This window comes from Rhamphochromis sp. 'chilingali', assembly GCF_963969265.1.
Source record: "Rhamphochromis sp. 'chilingali' genome assembly, chromosome: 20".
Lineage (NCBI taxonomy): Eukaryota > Metazoa > Chordata > Actinopteri > Cichliformes > Cichlidae > Rhamphochromis > Rhamphochromis sp. 'chilingali'.
In genome coordinates this window covers 27,812,713-27,825,916 of record NC_137947.1, presented here as the reverse complement: position 1 = coordinate 27,825,916, position 13,204 = coordinate 27,812,713, and the positions used below count along the sequence as shown (strand labels likewise).

Genomic DNA, 13,204 nt, shown 5'->3' with positions numbered 1-13,204 from the left:
TGGGAATTATGTTGTTCCATTCTTCCAGTAGAGTTTCAGAGACTTGAAAGATTCATCCCAACCCTGAAATTTTCTAGACATGTCTTTTGAACGTAAAAACACAGATCTACAACCCAGTTGGATCAGATATTTAGGGGTTTTCAATTTACTAGCTCCCTATGCCAAACTCACAACATGAGCATAGTGCAGGTAACTATGGGCTGGGATCATGTGACCTGCCTATTGAAAGCTCTACTTAGGTTGAATTCCAGCAGTCAAAACACATTTGGCCCTGAATAGCTCCTGCTGTGTGTAAAACATTGACCTGATCCCCTCTTCACACATTATCATCTATTAAAACTGATTAAGTCACTTTGTGTTGAGTTATCCTTTCATTTGTCACCTGACTTTACTTTAGATAACAATTTTAATTAAAAAAAAATCTCTCTTAGTTAATTTCACACCCTATTTCGTGAACACAGTGAAGGCCAAACTTATGCATTATATAATTTATATTGAGTTACAGTGGATATCACTACAAAATAACATATCTATAGTGAGCTTTTCTTACTCTTGGAGGCTTCGAAGGAGTTGAACTTGGTAGGCTGGACGTAGTTAACCAGAGTTGACATTTCCTCTGTTGCCACTGCTTCCCGCTCAGCTGAGCCCTGCAATAAACGACAGAAGGAATAAAGTATAAGCGTCACACATCCAAAGCATAGTTTCAATGAGATGAGACACATCTTTTTCCATAACATCTGGAGGGAACAGCAGCTGTCATTTGAAGCAGACATTTTCATTGTTTGCAGTCCTGCATTTCTCTGCACAGCACTTAGTAACAAAAAGAATGGCAGCAGCAACAGAATCTGACAGCAAACACTAATACCAACACAACAATAAAAATATACAGCAAAATGAAATCCATCGACTTTTTAAACACAAATACACAAACACTTGTGCACACACTCTATGTCCGACCTGCTTTTCATTTCATTTTTTGTTTATTATCCTGCTACTTTTTGTTGTGCTTATTTATTTTTTTCAACCTTTCACTTTCGTCGGTGTAATGAATTCTGTCTTTCTGTCTCAATACCTAACACACTTGTCTGGTCTGTTTGATATCTCTTGCCACATTATGTCTCTTCTACTTTTATTCATTTACAGTCAGCATCATCTGAAACTTAAAGGGGAACTCTGACATCAAATGCATATCAAAGACTGTTTACAGCTCCTGGGGAGTGCTTTAAAACAAAGTGAAAAACACGCACGTTATATAAAACCTCTGGTGGCTCTAAACAGAGTTGCATAAAATCTGATAAATGGCCTTAGGTGATTTCACTCAAGACAGCGAGTTTAAAAGTTAGAAAGAAGGGAGCTTACCAGACCTTTGAAGCCAGCTGATCACTTTTGCTCAAGGCTACATTAGCTTTTGATACATGCAGTGCAATAAATTCCCCAGTAGCAAAGATAGAGGTAGAACAAAGTATATTTAGATATATGTTATAATCTATAACATATATAGAGGTGTCAAAGCTCCTCATTAATGGTACTAAAGGGTACATTAGGGGTACTAAAACAATATCAAACAGGTGATTTTGTATTTTCTTTTGCAGTGAGGTGCTGTGTGTGCACAGCACGATCTCATCTTCTATAAAAATTAATAATTACTGCAACAAAACTTTTTTGTGATGCCAAAGCTTGGAAGAAAGCACAATTAAAAAGGCTTTTAAATACATATTTAATGCCGTTAAATGGTTTATTTTACTGGAAAGCAGGATGTTTTCCTAAATCTATTTCCTCTGTGCTGTACTTTGTTATAATTTAATGCAGATACACAGAAAGAATAAAGGCTGAGAGAGCAGCACTAAGAACTCATCACAGAGTGGGCATTAACAGCAACAGATATGAATCTGTCTGGGATGAAAGTGGGTTGCAAAGGGGCTTGCAGATATGCAGAAATTGTCGACAGGCTGAAGCAACTTCAGTTGCACTATGATATCGCAATACAATGGCTGGTCAACTGCAGTGATTTTGTGGGAACAACATTAGTATGATGCTCTAGCAAAACCAACATCCTGGTTTCAGACACACTGTATAACCCCCAGTCAGATAAAATGATAGTAAAGTAATGCTACATAAGTGCAGTCACCTTATTAACAAAAACTGTGAAAACAGAGGAAAATGCACGAATGGTACAGATACGGAATAAACCACAAGAACCACTGGAGAGACAACAGAAAAAATAAAGCACAAGCAACAGCAAAAAAAAAAAGAAAAGAAAAAAAAAAAAGCAAGTGTTCACAACAACCCACAACAACAACAATATTCAGGGTTCAGAACAAGATTAACAATGACAATGGCTTAAAGAATAAACAGCAAAACCATGAAAATAAACAGCACTTGTAAACATTAACGAATGGCGACAGCAGTGAGGGTGACCCTCTGTCAGCTCTGTTCGATGTCACCACTGACCTTTTTACCATCATCATCTTCATCATCATCATCTTCCTCACTCTCAGCTTCCATCTCTGTTAAAATTAAACAAGTCTTCATCATCTCTTCATCTCTTTGTCTTTTTTTTTTTCAGATATAAACGGCCAGAATAACACAGTTATTCAGCTGACACAAGAACAGGATTTGCATTCTGCTTTTCAAGCAGAATGCAAATAAAATACCCTCACATAAATACTTCAGTTTAATGAGATGTGTCCTAAAGCTGGTGAAAAGAGCTAGAGACTGATAAAAGTATTCACTGGAGGAAACTTAGCCTGTGAACTGCTAATCAGGTGTGATTGATATAATCATCCAGGAATTATCCATTAACATGACTGTTTGGTAACAATTTAGCATATGCCTGAGAGCAAGGACAACAGATTTTCTCCTGAGCTGTACAATAAAATCTGTGCACAAATAAACTAATAATAGATAATCATGCACAGCATCTGAGAAACACATGACAATGGCAAATTTGTGCACCAAAGAGCAGAATATAAATCAAGCAGATAGTGGAAGGAGTTTAAACAGCCCTGTGCTTTAACTTCTCTGGTGCTGATTATTCAGCCCACTCAGGCAGTCGTTGTCTAAAGGGTCACGGCCACTGTATGAGCATGGACTTCAGTAAAGATGCTGGTCTGATCTTCATTCACGGTTGTGCTCTCAATTACTGTCCTGTTTTCAGAATCTGCATGTCAAACATGTCAATAAGGCTCCCTCATTTCCCTCTGCTCTGCTATTTAATTGCTGAAAAGAGCTTCAGACCTCATCTGGGATGTCCTGCTCATTAAGCATCCCTGATGAGGTGGAGTAGATAATACTTTGGGCCAAAGGATTTTACAAAAAGTCATGATGGAAATTGTGGTTTAAAGAAATGTGCTGTCCTCTGATAGTGACCTTTCAGAAAACTAAACACTACAAAATGATTTGGGGCAGTAATCACATTATTTTTCCTGGGTCTTTAAAACAAATTTCTCAGGGACAGTGCTGAAGCTCCAGCCACTGCGCCTTTTCCCAATGATGCTGATTACCCGATGACTCATGTTTGTGAGGACATACGCCTGCTGAATGTGAAAACACTTTGAAAGACACACAGTGAAAGCGTTTTTTGGACATCTGATGCCCTTAAGTTACAGCCAAAATATGCCTGTGTTTTTAACATTTCTCCAGCCCCGTGCAGCTGTTGAAACCACAGAAGAATTTACTGTCTGTCGTATTTTTTTATACAAAGGCTGTCGCAGTTGAATACATTTCACTTGGATTTCTGGGCTGAAAAAAAGTCCATTTGTCTTTGTGTCTTACCTCCTGTGTTGTTGCTAGGAGACACTGGTTCATTGCTCTGATTGGCAGGTTGGTCCGTCAGTCTCTTTGTGTCTGTGTTATTGGAAGGTTTGTGGGATTTCTTGTTCTTGATGAGAATTTTGCCCATCAGCTCCTGAGGACTGGGCAGAGGGACACCTGGCTCCAGCTGCAAATACACACAATAGAAGAGAAAAAAAAGACAGAAAAGAGAGAAATTAATTTAAACTGCAGTCTGATCACAAAATAGACACTTTGAACACTTTCACGTGTCAGTATTTCTTACAGGGTATTTGTCCAGAGGGTCAATCAGAAGAGCTTCTCCAAAAATGGATCGACAGTATTCAGCCATTTTAGCCTGCTGCTTCAACCTGATAGATGGGTAAATGGAAAATTACAGATATAAACAAAAAGATCTTATGATTCAATCAGGATATTAAAAAACATAAATAATGAGATTCTCACGAGTCCACGTGGTTTTCAAAAGACAGGATCACAGGGAAGGGTGAGGTCTTGAAGGCGCATTCTGCAATAGCTTCAATCACCTCCTAGAAAATGAAAGACAAAAACACATTGCAAAGTGGCTTGCAGATATTCAGAAACTCAAGGCAGGTTTTTTAGGGAAGACCTTACATATTTAAGTAAGATAGTGTGATGAATCTATTACAACAGCATGGCTTCGTAGTAGAAGAGCCCTGTTAAACTGGCCATCCCACAGTCCAGACCGTGAACGGCTGAAATCATTTGGCACATCATGAAACAAAAATTACAGAGTCAGGACTGTTGAACATCTAGAATCCTATGTGAGACAAAAGTCCAGCAACGGTCTGGACGTGCAGATTACCACTTTATTGAGACATGATTCTGCCTCTTCTTACAATAGTACATTTTGTCAGTTTCATTTGACAAGTTTTCTATGTAGTATTGTGAATAAAATATGGGGTGTCTGCAATGCTATAGTTATTGTGAATTCTTAGGGCCATGATAATCATGCACACCAATAGTACAACAATCCCTCAGAGAAAATGAATGTTTTTAGCCTGCTTTTAAAAGTTAATGGTTGACACATTTGATGTATTCTAGCAAACAGGACCATTCAAAACAAACACAAGTTGGCCTCTTTAACAAGCAGAAGATCTAAGCCAGATGACTAAGAGGTTGCAATTAGCTCTTAAACAGTCCAGAATCATTGCAGATGGCTTGGCATTTTCATTCAGCCACAAAAACAATGTGAGCAATCAAATTCAGAAGGTTTAATCCAAATCTATTTATATTTATATTTCAACAGCACCGAGACAATTATTGTACACGTTACAACATTATACACAAAAAACCCCAATAACTGCCCTATGAGCAAATGCTTGGCGAGAGTGTGGAGAAAAAAAAATCCTTTAAACAGGAAGATGTCCAGCAGAAACTGCTTGAGGGAGGGGCAGCCATCTGCTATGACCGCTTTGGGTGACTGGGAAGCAAAGAGAGAAAAGAAGAGCATATAGACCAAACAACCAAGAGGATTAAGACGAACCTTCTGGAGAGAAAACACAAAATTGTACCAAACATTTGCTTAAATGGCTTCCTAAATGTGCACTCTTAACTTGCATGATTTAATTCCCACTTAGACACACCTTAAAGGAGATTTCTGAAGTCATGGTGAATCCATGAGTGATGACAGGTTCCTCCTCAGCAGTCCGTCCTTTCCACACATCCAATTCCACACAGCGGCACCCGGCCAACAGAACTTGCCTGTACATTTCTACTGAGGAGCTCCCGGCCAGCTGGCCCGCTGAAACACAAGGACAAGAACAAATGATGCAAAACAAGGCTATAGATTTAAATACAAAGCTACTTCCTGTGTAGTCTGTGTAGGCTCTCAGTCACTGAGGTCATGGTAGACTTGAGGACTTGAAAAGAAGGAAATTACTTCTTTTTGCTTTGTTAGAATGTTTCATCTCTCATCCAAGAGTCTTCTTTGGTTCTAAAACAACTCATGAAGAGTCCCAGGTATTTAAAACATAGCAGGATTGCCCCTTAGGATGTGATCCCGAAGGTTGTTCGTCCATTTATCGTATGAATAGTCACATAAGCCAAGATGTGAAAGAATGCATGGATTATTAGTGTCACACCTTGTCTCCTTGTGTAATAGATAACCAGTTCCGTCAAATATTTTTTCTAACTGTTGGACAAGCAGGGAGTTTGCATGCTTATAGAAGCAGAAGAAGCAGGAGACACTTGAATCCCACCAGGCCACGATTCCAAGCTCTCTTTTTAGGCCATCTCGTTTTAGACTCAGGTGCAACAGGCCTCAGGTCTGTGCATAATTTTGATGAAACTGAAAAATGTTATGTGCGTGTTAAGTCGTTTTGTGTCCCATATCCTTTATGTCTTCATTAATGCTCAGCCTATTTGGAAAAATCTGGATGAGATCTGCATTTGGCTCATTTACATGCCATTAAAGTGCTTTTGTTGCTGCAAATGCATACTTTTTGTTTAGCAGAGGTATTTTTCTGGGATGTTGTTTAGCTCAGTGTCACTCTGAAAAACTATAATGGCTCTCTTAGTAGAGCTGTGTGTTCCCCCGATACACTGCTTTGTTGGCAGAATTAAACTGTCAACTTGAAGAAGACTTTGGACGTATTTGAGTCGCAACTAATAAAAAAGTTTGGTAATTCACCTTTTCTCCTGTTTGCATCAGTTGTTAATTGAACAGACAAATATTTTATTTTCTTCACGCTCACACATTTAAATCAACTCATTTGTTCTCTCCCAAGAAGTTGCCAATGCCTATCAAAGAGAATGTATTTGGATCAGACCGGTGATGGAAAGTAATGGATTTATTGCTGAGCTTTTAGGACTTGTGCATGCGTACCTGTCAGGTAGGTATTATGCGATGAGTTGATGAAATAGTGAGATATCGGGAAGCTCATGTCTTCAGACTGATCCAGCTTTTCTGGTGGAATGACTCCATTCTCATCACTAGACAGATAACTGGAGAACGCCTGGAGGGAGATCTTGCCTAAAAATATTGTTCACACAAACACAAAAGACAAAAAGTGAGAACCCTATTCCAACAAAAATCAGTTCAGGACAATAAAAACTGGTCACTTTGACTCTTACTTCATTTAGGCGTGATCAAGACAATCTAATGAAGTTGCGAAAGTGAATTTGAAAGTGCCGTAGAGTTTGGTGGCACACAGGCTGGTATTTCAGAAGCTGCTACTCTTTTTTCCCACACAACCATCTCTAGTATTTACAGACAGAAAAGGAGAAAATAGCCAGTGAGCGTCAGCCCTCTATGAAAAAAAAATGCTTTGTACATGCCAGAGGTCAAAGGAGAATGACCAGACTGCTTTGAGCTGAAAGGAAAACAGCAGAACTCAAATAACAGCTCGATACAACTACGGTACATCTCTGAATGCACAACATGTTGAACCTTGAAGCACATTGGCTACTGCAACAGAAAACCACACCACATCAAAAAAACAGGAAAGGATGCTACAGTTCATACAGGCTCACCAAAAGTGGACAACAGAATATTGGAAAAACTTTGCCAGGTCTGGGAAGTCTCAATTTCTACTGTAATATTCCGATGATTGGGTTTGGAAAAAAAAACATTAAAAGATGGAATCATCCTTCTTTGTATCAACAGCTGCTGTCGGTGGTGTAATTGCGTGTGGGATATTTTCTTGGCACACTTTAATCCCGTTACTACTAAGTTATCAACATTTAAATGCCAGACGAGTTTTGTTGCTGAACATGTCCATCCCTTTATGACCACAATGTGTCCATCTTCTGATAGCTCACAAAGCTCTAATCATCTCAAACTGGTTTCGCCAACAAGACAATGAGTTTACTGTAATCAAGTGGCCTCACATCTGACCTCCCTTGCTGCCTTTTTATTGAGAGACAGTTCACACAAAAAACATCAGAACAAAGCCACGCCCACATGGTTCTAAGACAAGGCATTGTATGTATATGTGTGAACTTCTGTAAGAATGTGTGTGTGTGTGTGTGTGTGTGCTAAATGTTAGCGTCATAGCATCATTGTCATACTCATTAAACCCCTTTAGTGACTTGTCACCATCCTAGAATAAAGCTTCAGGTTTTTCCTTTTTAATTTCTCAACCCTCCTCTATAATGAATTTTTAATTTCTGATAAGGAAATATAATATAATACGAACATAATCATTTTATTTCTTAGATAGCAGCACTGTTATCTTATGGGTGAAAAACAATCTGTAGTTTATGTTTGATGCAAAGTAGACACCTAAATTTCTTCTAGTAGGATCTACACAAATTACAGAGTAAGTATATAGGTGGGTTAGAAAGGTATTTTTGGATCAACTTGTGTGGGTTTTTATTTTTAACCTCCTAAGACCCGAACTCTTCCATAGCATGCATTTTTAATTTCTCTTTGATATTTGAGCATATTGGGGCCCGATGAATGTAAAAAGAAAGAATTACCAGATTTTTTTTTTACCTTATTTTCGTTTTTATGAAAAATAAGAGCCACATATGAGGATATTTGTTTAAAATTTTGATAGAACAGTAGCAGTATAATGTCCTCGTAAGTGGATATCAGGCTCTTGTAGAGCAAAATTGAGTATTTTGGTCTAAATAACCCAAAATGTGATGTCCACATATGTGGACGCCAGGTCCTAGGAGGTTAAAGTAAAAAAAAAAAAACAACAACAAACAAACACATAAAACCTCCAGCAAAATCTGCTTGTCTAAGTGTGTACCTTGCTTTAGTTGTGTCTGGTCATGTTGATACCTCTCCATCGCAGTGTGCGTCTGTGCAGGACGAAGAGGTGGGTAGAGGATTTCATTGAGCCTTGGGTCTCTCTGCTTATTGTTGATGAACTCTGTCATCTGATCGACTGACAGCATCCTATCATTGGCTCCTCTGCAGAGCAGAGAAGAGTCAGGTTGAAAGTCAGAGCATTAGAGGATAAACCTTCTCAGAAATTTGTATGCTGTTTGGGTATTTTTGTGGAACCACTGCTGGAGTGCTGCTTAACCTCATACTCTTGAAAAACAGTTTTTAAAATGGGAAGAGTGCTATTGTATTGGTTTTATCAATTGATTAAATCAATTAAGTTAAATCAATTTGCAAGGGTTTAGAACGTTTGTAGAAACTGGAATACGTCAACATGTTTTTATGTGTGATGAGAAACCACTAGAACAAATGTACAAGTGGTATGCTGCATAAATCTGCCAGTTTTCACATTGTACAGATTTATCTACTGCTTTCCAATGCTAGAAAAACCCCCAGATACAGAGAATTACTACTACAAGTACAAGTGTAGTACAAGTACTACAAAAATTATAGCTAAACATTTAAATTATTTTATTATTATCATCCTTTATTGATTCCAGTTTCTTCGATGCAGAAATGCCCTGTGATAATATTTGAGAACAACTAGATGATACGCTTCTTTTTTAAAAAATATCAAGTTGTCATTCTAAGTGTGAAGATACGATGTGAAATTTCAGATTGGGCCCATCTCACAGTGGTTCAGGTCTCAGTCACACAGACCTAGAGACCTGTTGGCACTTATCTAGCTACCACCAGTCATGCGGGAAAAGTGTGTATTCTGTGACTAGTAAGCGAGTGGTTGCTGGAGGTTCCTGACAGTCTCGTGCATAACAAACTGGTAGTAAAGAGGTATATGATGAAGCACTGAAAAGCTCCTTGTGATTGCTGTGGTCATTACTAGGCTACAAGTAGTTTGCATAGATGTTTGCAGTTTCACTGTAGCTCAGAGAGAAAAAGGTAGAATGTCTATTTTGCAGAATAGACATTTATTTTCCTAGTGATCAGTGGTCGCCAGGGGGTTGTTGACTGGTCTTAATGAGGTCTTAATCATCATATATTTCCAACTGCATATCAACTTGAAATAAAAAGAAATTGTGACGTATTGTCTTGTTGTTCAAGTAATTAATACAAATAGATTTAGATTTAGACACCTTTCTGGTTCTAGGGACACAATTACATTAAAAAAAACTCCAGGATCAGGATTTAGATCGGCTTCAGAAAGCTAATTACTTCTAACAAACTGGTCCAGTTGCATAACATCGTTGGAAGAGGGGATAGATTAGTTTTAAGAATATGATTACTGCTGCAAAGCTAAAGATCAACCAGTTTGTTCAATCCCTGTCTGTCTGTACAAGTGGGACAGGCGATGAATCACGATTTTTCTGATATCAAAAAAATTGGCCTGAAGCAAATAACAACTTTTCATTTTGTAGAGTAGCTTCTTCATCTTTAATACATCTTTTAGCAGAGTAGAGGTCAGTAGCTGCAGCAAGAGCTCCAGCTCAAGTTATTTTCTGTTTACTTACTGCAGTTTGAAGATGTTCCCAAGCTCAGGACGAGGGCACAGACTATCCAAGAAGTTCCGGTAAACTTCAAGTGTTAAGTCTTCCAGTTTGATGCTGTCACCCTGTCAAATACAAAGAACATGGGCATTAATTATTGATAATGCCAACTGCAAAATATAGTTCAAAACCCTTTTTAAAATGCAACTTTTCCTCCAACATGTCTTCTTCAAAAACAATCTTTCTGTGCTCACAGGAATATTCAATGTGTGATTCATGTAAAATCAACACCACTTTGTTTTGAATTGGAAGTGGCTGCTTGAAAACTTGATGACCCAGATATCTGAGCTTATTTCACCCATCCATGCACTATGAGTCATTCTGGACAAAACCAACAGACAAAAGCTTCAACAGAAAACAGAAAACTGAGAAGAAAGAATAAAGAGAAAAAGAGAGAAAAAAACTAAATACTTTGTGAGTCTAATATGTAGTTATCCATGAAAAGAGAACAGCTTTTCATGTGTGTCTTTCATTCCCTGCCACCTATAATAATCCAAACTAACTGAAGTATTTACCCGTCCATAGGGCAGTTTGCAGCTCTCCAGGGCATTCTCGACTCTTTTTCTGTCCGATGAAAACAGCCGAACAATACTGAAACAGACAGTGGTGCAACAATATTATGATCATTCCACCAACCCAAAACTCATTTTTTTACTTTCCGTAAGAACCTCTACATATTCTTCTCTCCAACTAATGGGCCGACATTTACGGTGCTAATCCTCCATAACGGTTCTTGAAATGCAACTATTCCCCGTGTACGCAATTTCACTTTGGCAAATCTCACCCTCTTCACTTGAGCCCAAAGCTTCGACTGTGCAAACTGTCAAACCGTGCGGGCTTTCTTAAAACTCTACTCCCTCGGCTTCTTAGATATCAGCTGACCTTAATTCGGCTCTCAGTTTGCTTCTAAAATACAGCTTCCTGTCATAACTGTATTATCCATCTCATGCTCTGGCAGTGGTTGATTACCAGGTCAGTGCTGAATTAAGCACCTTCATGAATCCTGTCCCTGTTTTTGCTTCCCCAAGTGCACATGGAATTAAGTTTATTTTTGGAAGCAAGGGACAGGAAAGAGCAAAGTTAAAGTTTGTGCGTGTCTCTGAAGATTTCTTCAGGCTAATTCCTCACGTTCCCAACCATATACTGTAACATGTGCCTCAAAGCAAATGCTTGGGTAAAACCACTGAGTGAGGCTTGGGGACCTAATAATCATCAGGAACTCACTTCTTGACAGGAATTCTCCCCTCTGCATTCGGCTGAAGAGTTAACTTGATGTACCTGAAGCAGAAAAATTAGAGGGTGTCAGTTTCAAAGGGTGAAGTAGCAAAAGTGGTCGGGCAAATGGGTCAATGGTGTGTGTGAATGAAGCATTTTGTAAAACCATTAAGATTAAAAGATGTGCAGAAAATAGGTTTCAAAAAGGTGTCAGGAAGCAGCAGGGATGATTAAGTTTATCACAAAAGACTCAGTATTTTTTTTATTAACCTCCAAACTCCACAAATCCACATCTGTGCTTCCCTTTAAGCCATATACTGTTTAATAAAACAAACAAGTGCGTGCAGTGATGAATGTGTGCGTACTCACGCTTTCAGCAGACTCTGGTCTCGGTTGAGATTGTGGCTCAGCAGGTTGGAAGACAGAGAAAACAGTTCCTCACACCACACCTACAAAAAAACGAAACACAAAAACAGTCACACACTGCATCATCATTATCATCACAATTAGTCATGGTCACGGTCGCTTTAATGAGCTCAGCACCTTGGCTTCGTCCTCCTGCGAAGCGATGAAGTTAAGCTGGTTGACGTTTACAAGGTCTGAAGCCGTAACCACGGTAACCATGCGGTTCTCCAGCCTACCAACCAGGTTTCCCACATCGAGCAGCTCCCGCAGCTTAGCCTCCTATTGGATGACACAGAGTGAAAGCTGTCAGTGGAATTAGAGCCACGAGGGAGGCATGCACTGTAGAGAGGAGACGGATGAAAGTGAGGGGACCTGGAGGGATGCGGGGACGGCTGAGACCATTTGAGGCAGTTTATTTGCATCTATTTTTACCCAGTGTGACATGTTGTTTGCAACATACAGTGTGTTATATGTGTAAAGAGAGTGCAGGCTGAACTTGATAGTAAATCAGGCGATCAAACAGAGAAAGATGTTTTTGTGGAAAGTAAGGAAATAAAAATTATTTAATGTTTGTCACCTTCCTCAAGAGGGGCTCCACATTTTCTCCAGTTTTTCTGACTGAAGAGGGTCTCATCATCGCTCATGCAAGTCTTGAGTTTCCACTTATTTTTTTATTTTCTAGTAAAATGGGAAATAGGCACAGCGACTCATTGAAACTTGTGCAAATATACAGGGAGTGCAGAATTATTAGGCAAATGAGTATTTTGTCCACATCATCCTCTTCATGCATGTTGTCTTACTCCAAGCTGTATAGGCTCGAAAGCCTACTACCAATTAAGCATATTAGGTGATGTGCATCTCTCTAATGAGAAGGGGTGTGGTCTAATGACATCAACACCCTATATCAGGTGTGCATAATTATTAGGCAACGTCCTTTCCTTTGGCAAAATGGGTCAAAAGAAGGACTTGACAGGCTCAGAAAAGTCAAAAATAGTGAGATATCTTGCAGAGGGATGCAGCAGTCTCAAAATTGCAAAGCTTCTGAAGTGTGATCATCGAACAATCAAGCGTTTCATTCAAAATAGTCAACAGGGTCGCAAGAAGCGTGTGGAAAAACCAAGGCGCAAAATAACTGCCCATGAACTGAGAAAAGTTGAGCGTGCAGCTGCCAAGATGCCACTTGCCACCAGTTTGGCCATATTTCAGAGCTGCAACATCACTGGAGTGCCCAAAAGCACAAGGCGTGCAATACTCAGAGACATGGCCAAGGTAAGAAAGGCTGAAAGACGACCACCACTGAACAAGACACACAAGCTGAAACGTCAAGACTGGGCCAAGAAATATCTCAAGACTGGTTTTTCTAAGGTTTTATGGACTGATGAAATGAGAGTGAGTCTTGATGGGCCAGATGGATGGGCCCGTGGCTGGATTGGTA

General features: G+C 39.3%; 1 protein-coding gene across 1 annotated transcript in view; it reads right to left on the bottom strand.

Annotated features, from left to right (window-relative positions):
• Positions 1-13,204, bottom strand: part of plcb1 (phospholipase C beta 1) — a 37,420-nt gene that overhangs the window by 14,881 nt on the left and 9,335 nt on the right. The window contains exons 4-16 of the mRNA XM_080868110.1: positions 11,908-12,048; positions 11,734-11,813; positions 11,374-11,427; positions 10,665-10,740; positions 10,114-10,214; positions 8,511-8,674; positions 6,638-6,784; positions 5,397-5,554; positions 4,237-4,319; positions 4,058-4,142; positions 3,775-3,940; positions 2,452-2,507; positions 551-647 (exon numbers count right to left, since the gene is read on the bottom strand). Coding sequence (XP_080724236.1) covers positions 551-647; positions 2,452-2,507; positions 3,775-3,940; positions 4,058-4,142; positions 4,237-4,319; positions 5,397-5,554; positions 6,638-6,784; positions 8,511-8,674; positions 10,114-10,214; positions 10,665-10,740; positions 11,374-11,427; positions 11,734-11,813; positions 11,908-12,048 — 1,408 coding nt within the window. The remainder of the gene's footprint in view (positions 1-550; positions 648-2,451; positions 2,508-3,774; positions 3,941-4,057; positions 4,143-4,236; positions 4,320-5,396; positions 5,555-6,637; positions 6,785-8,510; positions 8,675-10,113; positions 10,215-10,664; positions 10,741-11,373; positions 11,428-11,733; positions 11,814-11,907; positions 12,049-13,204) is intronic.